This window comes from Sinocyclocheilus rhinocerous, unplaced genomic scaffold (genome assembly GCF_001515625.1).
Source record: "Sinocyclocheilus rhinocerous isolate Xijiao unplaced genomic scaffold, SAMN03320098_v1.1 scaffold3173, whole genome shotgun sequence".
NCBI lineage: Eukaryota > Metazoa > Chordata > Actinopteri > Cypriniformes > Cyprinidae > Sinocyclocheilus > Sinocyclocheilus rhinocerous.
The window spans coordinates 23,971-34,518 of NW_015665376.1; the positions used below are offsets into that span (position 1 = coordinate 23,971).

The 10,548-nt window shown below is 36.4% G+C and overlaps 1 protein-coding gene across 1 annotated transcript in view; it reads left to right on the forward strand.

Annotated features, from left to right (window-relative positions):
- The window catches only part of LOC107731313 (rho guanine nucleotide exchange factor 18), a gene marked incomplete at its 5' end in the record, with an annotated part of 41,641 nt that overhangs the window by 23,253 nt on the left and 7,840 nt on the right, over positions 1–10,548 (forward strand). Inside the window, one exon of the mRNA XM_016542364.1 lies at positions 7,314–7,638. Coding sequence (XP_016397850.1) covers positions 7,314–7,638 — 325 coding nt within the window. The remainder of the gene's footprint in view (positions 1–7,313; positions 7,639–10,548) is intronic.

A 10,548-nucleotide genomic window follows, 5' to 3' on the forward strand; every position in this document is an offset into this window, starting at 1 on the left:
AGCTTTACTGACGAGATGCGCATGACAATCGCATGCGATTATTTGCACAGCCCTAGGTCCAAATAATAATACCAATCTGACTGGTTGACACTAAAATATAAAATATTAGACAATAAATTCAGGCTAAAATTGTTTGCACCAATTTTCATTGCTCTCCAAAAAAGGTCACTTAAATCATAAAGCTTTTTTTTTTTTTTTTATCATCATAGTAAAAAAAGTGGTTTTGAATTCTTAGTCTTTATAATTTACAGGCTTAATATTTACAGAAATCTATACAGTAATATTATGAAAAAAAAACACAATTTAAAACTTAAACTTTTTTTGGTAATATATTTTAAATGTAATTTATTCCTGTGATGCAAAGCTGAATTTTTAGCATCATTACTCCAATCTTCAGTGTCACATGATCATTCAGAAATCATTTTAATATGCTGATTTACTGCTCAAGAAACATTGCTTTCAGTGTTTTAATACTGATAGCAACGTTTCTTGAGCAGTAAATCAGCATATTAAAATGATTTCTGAAGGACATTGCTTAATATGCTTAATATTTTTGTGGAAACCGTAATATTTCTTTTCAGGGCTCTTTGATTAATAGAAAGTTTAAAAAAACAGGATTTATTTGACATAATTGTCTTTACTTCCACTTTTGATTAATTTAATGTGTCCTTGCTGAATAAAAAACTTTTACAACCTTTTAACAATATTCAATATATATCTTGATTTATGCTTTTACGCTGTAATGTCTTGTTTTTTTATAATCAGAAATGATATGTAATTAGATGTATGTAATGAATATGTAATATAATATAAATTCTAAAATATAATATAAATTATGTATCAATATAAGAATATGTGGTAATAAGCATTCATATTTATTTGCATTAATGTTTTTAATAGTACCGTCTGAATCAATTCATTGAAATGGACAGTTTGAACTGAATTTCAGAAATGAATTGAACTTTGCAACAATGAAGTTAGAAGTCGAAATCAACTCTGTCATGAATATTTGATACATCGCCCAGCTATTCAAGGAAATGGGAGCTGGCATACATGAAATTAGCATGATGTCACCTCTGTGCTCCTTTTTTAGTGTGGACATGTTATTAAAATTTCTAGGTGTAGGTGTGCCAGCTGAGAGCATCTGCCTTTCCCACGCTCTCTTTTCAGCTCAGCTGTGCCAGTACAATCGAAGGGAACAATGTGGCACTGTGAGGTTACATAGCAGAGGCTTTGCTAATCTACCTGCCACCCTGCCCTACCTGTTTGCTGATGAGCCTGCTAAATTACCCAGCTAGCTCTCTGGGGAAAAAAGCACTGACAAGTGTTGTTTGAGCAGTCTTAACCGGCTCACAAAAAAAGCCAGTCTCTGTGTCCAACAGCATTTAACAAAAGCCACATATTGTGATTTCTAGCTCTCAGCAGTACTGAAACCATCCCAGAGATCACAACACACTAAAATCATGGTGAACAACCAGAAAATATAAATATGTACTTTGTATTTAGCATTTTTTGTTCGTTTGCACACAGTTTGTCTGGCTCCATCATCTGTTTTTAGTCAAACTCTGATGTTTTCGTGCTTTCCTTCAATCACGTTAAACTGATTTGAGCGCCATAGCCTGTCTGTCCATTCGCATGCACAAACTTGATGACTAACCCCTTTATTTTGACAGATTACTCAGAAAAGAACATCTAAGGAGCCGGACAAGGCGCCTTTCAGCCTCCGTTCAAACGTGCATGTGGAACTAACATAAATGGAGAACTTTCCTAATGGCCGTAATGCCATGACGTTAGCGATTTAATAGGCAGTGACCAAACGAAATGCAATCAAGCCAGGATCAGTCAGCATCAGTGTCAGTCATTTTATAGTAGGAGGGATGTGCATTTAAAATTTATGGTTCAAAATCAAACAGCCACAGCCAGGTGTGTGTTTTCACTGCTGGGTTACATATGAACATGAATCAGCTCTTTAGTGGCAAAGCTTTTGATTTATTTCTACTATTTTTTTGTTTTACCACATATGCATGCATGCATACATACATACATACATATATACATATATATATATATGTATGTATGTATATACACACACACACTAGTCATTGAGTAGCCAAAATCGGACAGTTATTGTTTATTTAAGGTCATGCACTGAAAAAAATTAGGTGTAGGATTTACTTTTAAAAGCAATTTTCACTCAGAAATTGCTTGTAAATTTCACAAATATTTACAAAGAATTGACAAGTAACGCATTGGATTAAACGTGAAATTTTGAAGTAGATTTAATATTTTTGAAAAACCTGTAAGTACAAATATAAAAATATATATTGTAATATTTCGCTTTAAAGCAAAGAACATGAAAAGTAATACTTTTTTATAGTACAACTGTAAAATTAAAATGCAAATATATATCTAACATTTAAAATATAATTGTGATTTTTCTGTTAAAATGTGCGATTGCTATTTAAAATACCATTAAAAAAAATGTTAAAAAGCTCCAGGTTTGCTGTGTTTGTATATAGGGTTGCAGAGTTTGGCCAAATATTTTGATTATCTATCAAATATGACTATAAAATAATAATAATTATTACTACTAACAAATAAAAAATATTAAACAAATTAAGAAATATTACTATTTCTTACTATTTCAATTTTTTACTATTTTTAAAATTAAGAATTATATTTTGAAGTACAACTGTAAAATTACAGTACTAATACTTATGCAACAACTTAAGACATTTCTCTGCATGTGTAACATTCACTGATAATGAAAATTTTTGGAGTCTGACATTAATTGTCTATTCTATGAATTTGTTACAAAAGCACTGCTTTAATGGCTGTAGTCCTGGAAATGAATTTAGACAGTCAAATAGTTACTGTTAGCATGCAAAAAAAAAAAAAAAAAAAATTTTAACATGTTAAAAAATGAATGTAAATGTTTCAGTAGCAATGCATATATTCCACATTCCTGTTTCCAGGGAGTCTGTATTTGTGATGCTTCGTTGTGAGGTAAAAACACCCAAAACAACCCTTCAGAAACAGGTATTTAGCACCATGATTTAAGAGCCACGTTTCCAGCAGCGAGCCCTTCCAACTAGCCCGTGCACAGCAGAGTTTCTCCAAATGAAAAGTTGCTTGAAGTATCCAGGGAAGTCTTGAGTTGGGAAAACCGCAACGTATAATTACCTGCCAGCACCCTTTCATTAATACCAGCGCTGGAATTCGGCCAATCTTAATTGTTTATGTGATGTCAGTCAAGTCTTTGTGCCGAAAACCTTGCACACCCCTTGCATTTTTAACGCTCTGGAAACTTTATATTTACTAAAAGCACCTTAAGGACTGGAAACAATCGAGCATCTATGCTGGGATCCCAGTGTTTGGGAAAACTACTCATGCTCCACAAAGGCCATGCTGTGTGATGGTTCAAGATGATGTCGCCCCGGGCCAGTTGGAGAAGTTCAGCCTTTTCCAACCTCTAGATAAGTGTTTCCCAACCCTGCTCCTGGAGAGACACACCAGCACTACACATTTTGGATGTCTTCCTTATCTGACCCATCCATTTAAGTCTTTGAGTCTCTACTAATGAGCTGATGAGTTGATTTAGGAAGCGTTTGAAAATATGTAGAAGAAACAAGGTGGTGCAATTACGATTTGCAGAAGCATAGTGAACAGATTCAGGAGTGAGGCACTAGTTTCCATTACACCTGCTTTGAGGTTTGGAAGAGTTTGAAAATGTGTAGTGTTGAGGTGCCTCCAGGATCAGGGTTGGTAAACTGCTCTATATCAGTGTATATGTAAGCTCTATATCAGTGTTTTCCAGCCATGTTCCTGAAGCTCATTTTCTTTTATATTATTCCCTTTTACAAAGTCTTGAATTGGTTTTATTAATAGATTTTCATGCTTGATTGTTCTAAAAAACACATAATTTTTTTTACATTATTGCAGCATTATTGCAGTATTATTGCAGCGGTTTAGTTCCTGTTTCCAAAATATGAAATGTGCTCTGATTGGTTAGCTGGCCCGGTGTGTTGTGATTGGCGAACCGCTTAACGCTTGTTGCGGAAATGACACGCCCCTTACCGCAACTGCAAGTTTCATCTGCTCACCCTGCAAAGTTTTACAAACACGAGGATCGTGCAGAACCTTTGCAAGCACAAATAAAGGGGATTTGGAACCAGGTGGAAGAAACAGCGTCTCTTTTTTCATGGCTACAGCACGCTACTAAAGCAACTCTTCTTCGTCTTCTCTAGTGCAGCTCAACCAGGCCTTGCCCCCTTTTTTGCTTATTCTGTGGGCGGGGATTATTTAAATGAGTGATATTGTTGACTTCACATTATCCTGAAGAAGCATGCTGTAATCCGAACGGGCCGTTTGTTGTAATTCTTGAAAGGTGTTTTCTATTAAAGAGAATATCTCCTTTCAGAGTGGACTTTGAGTTTTGTAACCTTGCAGATTTTTTTTATGCTCAAACAGCAACATTACACACTAACTAAAGTTGAAAAAGTGAAACGGCATAATAGGACCGCTTTAAGGAGACATGCAAAATGCAGCGTTGGGTGGGTTTCAGAAATGTGGTTGAGAACCACTGCTCTAGATGATTGAGGATCCCAGAGGAACGCCTCCCAATGTTTGGATGTTCTCCTTTTTTGTGAAATTATGGAAATATGAGGGTGTAATTGTGACTTGCAGAAGCATAATGTACAGATTCAGGAGGGTGGCTCTAGTTTCAATTACATCTTTGAGGCGTGGAGAAGATTGGCCATTTTCACACTTTTAAGTACTGTAGATGTGATGGACAGTTATATGATTATTCAATCTTTTCCGTGAACTAAGGGTGTTGGTAACTTCACGGGTAATTATCTGAACTCCTTGCGTACATTTTCAAGGTTCGCTTCTAGGTGCATCCCAAAAATGGCATAATCACCGTTGGGCCCTTGAGCAAGACTTGCTTGCACCAGGTGGACTATCCCTCCAAAGAGTGTACACTATGTCCTTTGGAGGAAAAGGATTGGGAGGGAGGCCGCTCACGAACTGTTAGCCGCTGATGTGCATTAATAATCTTTACCTCATGTTTAATGTAGTCCTTTCATGTGGTGCTGTCTTCAGTGTGTGTTACATTTTATGCCGGTGTTGACGAAGTGTGCTCAAGAGCGCATCAAACGTCTTTGTTCTGCATGCAAAGCAGCATGTGTTTTAAATTTAGCTTCGTCCTGTAAATCCCAAACTCTTCAACAGACTGTATTTCCTACACAGCGCATTAGCTTGGCATTTCCTGCGTGTCATGCTCAAATATGAAAGCTGATCTGAGTTGAAACACATTTAATTTAAATGCAGGCGGTACATCTCAACAAACTTTTTGGCCCAAAATATGTAATTTATGCTTGCTTTATTTAGTAGATGCATTCATCCAAAGTAATTTACAAGTAATGAATAACAACATGAATAACAGTTGAAGACAAGTGATTTATTGCAACAATATTGTCTGTTGTTTGAGGTTCTGCAGTTGGTACTATTTGTATGGTCATGTGATGTTGCTAAAAAGAACATTATTTTGTGTATTTGGTGTAATGAAATGTGTTTATGTGGTTTAAGGTTCAAAAAACATTATTTTCCACATACTGTACATTATTGTTTCTCCTCTATGCCCCGTCTTTCTGAAACGCATCGATTTTTACAAAGCTCATCGGTCTGAAAAGCGAGGTGTGCTCTGATTGGCCAGCTATCCAGTGCGTTGTGATTGGCCGAATACCTCAAGCGTGTGACGGAAATGTTACGCCCCTACCATACTGTGATGCTGTGTCCCGGCTGGAGCGACCAGACAAAAACATTAAAACTCATTATAAGCGAGTCATTTGTTGCATCCAGTGGGGACATAATTATGGATTATAATGACTTATACTGTCTTTTTACACGTTGCATCGCGCCGAACTTTTATAAAGAATATCTCTTTGGATTTGAGACTTTAGTCTTTGCAACTTTACAGATCTTCTTTATGCACCAAGAGCTTGTAACCCTTCAAAAAGAAAGAAAAAATTGAAATCGCATCATATGACCCCTGTAAAGTGCCCCTATTATGCCATTTTTAAGATTTCTAATATTGTTTTGGGAGTCTCGTACAATAGGTTTACATGCGTGAAAGGTCAAACAATGCTTTCGTTTTCTCAAAATATGCATTTAATATCACCTAATTTTCCAGCAATTCTCAAACGATTCATTCGAAGCAGTTGTAACATTCAGTCTCTAAACCCCTCCTTTCCATGAGCCTACTCTGCTATGATTGGTCAGATGGCCCGGTCTGTTGTGATTGGTCTACCGCATACTGCGTGTCAGAAACGATACACCCACTGCCATATTTCCATCTTTTGAACGCTCGATAGAGAATACATCTATTATTTATCATACTTACAGGTTGTGGTTCAATCTTTCAAAAGCAAGTGTTTTGTGAATCCCGTGTTAAACTCCCCGAGATTAGAGAAGCAGTCTTCAGTAAAATGACGTGTTTGTGGACGGGGTCAAGTAGTTCGCGACCAGCCAACATAGAACATAGGTGGGAATGTGTTGTCACGTAATTGGGATTCGAATTACTAATGACTCGTTCAGGCTGTACAGAGTCTATTCTTTTATTTTGGGAGACAATAACTTTATTTATCATGCACTTTCGGCAACTTTGCAGATCGTTTACATTCACATACAGCTACATTACACATTTAGTTTGTGTCAAATCCATTTTTGCTTATATTGTTGCAATTCAGTGTTTTGTAAATACATTTTTCCTTAAATTGTGTTAAATTGAGTTTTTTCGTAGATATGTTATTGTGTATATTCTTACGTTCAAATTCAATTTCTTTGTATGTAAAAGCATTGCGTGAATTGTTGCATTTATTTCAGTTTTTCATGAATCTGCTATTGTGTATATTGTCACATTCAACTCAGTCATTCGCAAACCAGTTCGACTTAATTCTTCTTAAATATGTTCTTGTAAATTATTGCATTCAGTTGTTCGTAAATCCATTTTTGCATAAATTGTTGCATTTATTTCAGTTTTTCGTAAATCTACTGTGTATATTGTTGCGGTCAACTCAATTGTTCATAAATCCACTGTTGTGTTACTTGAGAATTTACACAAATTAGTCCTGGTAGTGTTTCATTAATGATTGGATGGAGACATCATCATGTTTCCTGAATGTATACTCGTGATCCGCTGTGGCGATGCCTTCTTTCATCCTCACGATGAAGTAAGATGTTAATCAACCTCTGTGCGTGAAATTGCTTATCCATCTGTGGTGTTAACATTAGCATTTCGCTTTGTGTTTAAGCTTTCCAGTTCCTCCAGCTTCAACGGTGAACTGCTGCTCGGTGGAGCATGGGATCAGACGCTTCCTCAAAAGTCACACCTGCGGTCCTCTCTCTCAGTGTCCCCCGCCGACTACCTGGAGCGTCCCGAAGTCCACTCGCGCCGCGAGAGCTCCTGCAGCACCCTCCTGGCCAAGACGGAGGTTCCCATCCATCTCATCAGCACCACCAACCAGCTACACAAGCAGGGCAGTGTCCAGCAGCAGATACCGACCAAACTCGCCGCCCTCAGCAAGGGCAAGGAGAAGAGCGGGAAGGGCAAGAGTTCGCACCGCACCGACAGTTCTGGTTAGTACTGCTCCGTTTGCGGCCACCAAATGACGTTCTTTTTTCCTTCTAACATAGACAAGATGTAGATATTATGCCAGGATGTCATGTGACCACTGAAATTACAGATGGTCCATTTGGGTATAGTTTTCTTCGTTTCGTTTTGTAGGCACTTTTTGTTTTCTTGAAAAAACAAATCTGTCTTTGAGTGTTTTTATTTTAGTTAAAAAAAAAATGCATTGCTTTTGGATAACATTTCACCTGTTCCACTTGACAGAAGTAGTATTTTTGACATTACATTTATAAAAACAGCTTGATATGATATTGTTTTTTCTATCATGTTGGAAAAAAAATCTGATTTTGACTCTTTACTCTTATTCAAACCTTATTGTGTCTATGTATGAAAAAAAAAACTTTTGAAGAGCTTCGTAGAATACTGTATCCCACGATGCAATGCGCCCAACCTGACCTTCCATTTGCTGTGCGACGTATGAACAGTAAGTAATCAAGTGCAATGTCTAATGTCTTTTTTGACTCATCATTTGCAAAAACTTACAATATTTTTACGCTAAATTTCATTTAAAAAGCAATCTAACAGTTTCATGTGCAAAATAATTTGGAGGCCATTCGATTAAACATGTTAAGGTCATGTGACAAATATGTGGAATACTGCTGTTGGATATGTTTACGAATGCAAAATGTACAATCTTACCATATTTTCAAGAATTCAAGTCACTTTTTTTTATCATCTGAAATGAGCTGCAACTAACTAATATAATGAAATTAACATACTCAAAACATATGGATTTGACCCAAGTTTATTTGTAGTTTCAGTTTAGATTTAGATTCATTTATGATTGACAGTTGTAATTTTTTTTGTTTATAATGACTTTTACAATAATTTACGTTTGTTTCACACTTATTTTTTGGTTCCTGGTCTGTTTGAATACAGTCAAATTTAAAGGATTTGTTGTGGAGTGCGGGGGACTAAATCACATTTATAGTGTTTATAACATTTTAACGTTTCATTTTATTTACCGGTATTTGGCATTATTTTTATATTACAATACATTATTGTAATAAAATGTGACTTACAAACTGATGTGACTTGTTGTTTTGTTTTTTTCCTCTCCCTCTCTCTCAACAATGCAATTTTGACCAATGCAACTTCCAGAAAAAGCGGTAAGTATATATATATATATTTTTTTTTAAATAATACTCATTTTGCAATGCAGACGTAAGCTTTTTCTTCGAATACAGTGCAGTAAACTGTGAAACTATTTGCACTACAAACCAGTGTGTTTATAATTAAGACAATTTATTAATGTACTATTTTGCAATATCAAGTAGTATAAGGAGCAATTTTGTACCGCTATTAATGGCTAGAAGCGGATGACACCGGAAGTCTCGCACATACAAGGTATAAAATGGCCGCGCCCGCTCTTACCTTAAAAATAAGGCGGATACAGTAGTATATACTGCGTAGTACGCAACTATTCCGTTCCGAACACAGCCTATACCTTACGATTGAAGTTGGCCACAGAGGAAACTGAAAAGCATGTAAAACATTGTAGTGATCAGTGCTTATGTTATTCCAGGTCCTCTCTGGGACGGTCTCTTCGGACAATATGATTTTATTTCCGTCTCTCTTTGCTCGTGTCGTTTGTTGATTCTGGCCTGTTTCTTACAGGAAAAGAGACTGAGCCCAACTTAACAGGACCTGGTGTCTGTCTCTCAGGCCATGCTAACTGTAGTGCTGTGGCGGAACACGGCTATTTTCAGGTGTTGTGGTTTTCCTTTTTATCCAATCCGGATCTGACAGCCGCGTGTCCAGTAATTCTTTACCAGATGATGTCTCTTGCTTTTGTCTTTGGTAATGGTTTTCTGTCTTCCGTCTGTGTCTTGTGCTTGGCTAATTTTAGATGCTGTGCTACGAGACGACCTCTGTCTGGTTCACAAGTGTCTGTAGTCACGTCACGTTGTTAATTGTAGTTATTTTGTGCAAAGACCTCTGTCCGCAAGCGAAAACAAACCTCATGCTGCTGGCTAGACGTTTTAGCTGCAAAAGTAGCCAGAATTTCACTGGGAAATTTCATTTTAGAATACCATTATGCAACAAAACTTTGAATATGTATCTTTATTTGTCGTTTGTACAACCGGTAATAAGGTCTCACAAACTTTCTTTTTCTTGTCTCTCAAACTTACCACATGACAGTTGTTGTATGCAGTTCCCACCTCTTTTTGAATCAAATTTAACCAAAAAACAACTCTAGTATTCAGTGAGGGAATCTGATTCAAACTGCTAAATCGCAAACCAAGCTTGAGGCTGTTTAGTGAATCTTTTATTTGTCGTTTGAACAACCGGTAATAAGGTCTCACAAACTTTGTCTTTTTCTTGTCTCTCAAACTTACCACATGACAGTTGTTGTATGCAGTTCCCACCTCTTTTTGAATCAAATTTAACCAAAAAACAACTCTAGTATTCAGTGAGGGAATCTGATTCAAACTGCTAAATCGCAAACCAAGCTTGAGGCTGTTTAGTGAATCTTTTTGATTGACTGATCAAAAATAACTGATTAATAAGAGTCTTATGTTCCCTAATTTGACATCTTGCTCGCACAGTATTTGCTGTAGCATGCAGGAAACGCTTGTGTGAGATGATATCGGATGCAAGTATGGAAGCCCAATTCTGCCACAGAATAAAAAAATTAGAAAGGTCAATCTTTTTCTTGCAATTCTGAGAATAAAACTAGATATAAACTTGCAATTCTGACTTTCTCATAAATCTGAGTTTATTTCTCGCAATTCTGATGTTTTTTTTCTCAGAATTGAGTTTACATCTCATGATTCTGTATTTTGGTTTCCGCCATGGAATAAAAAAAGTAATTGCAACTATATATATATATATATATATATATATATACTGTATAG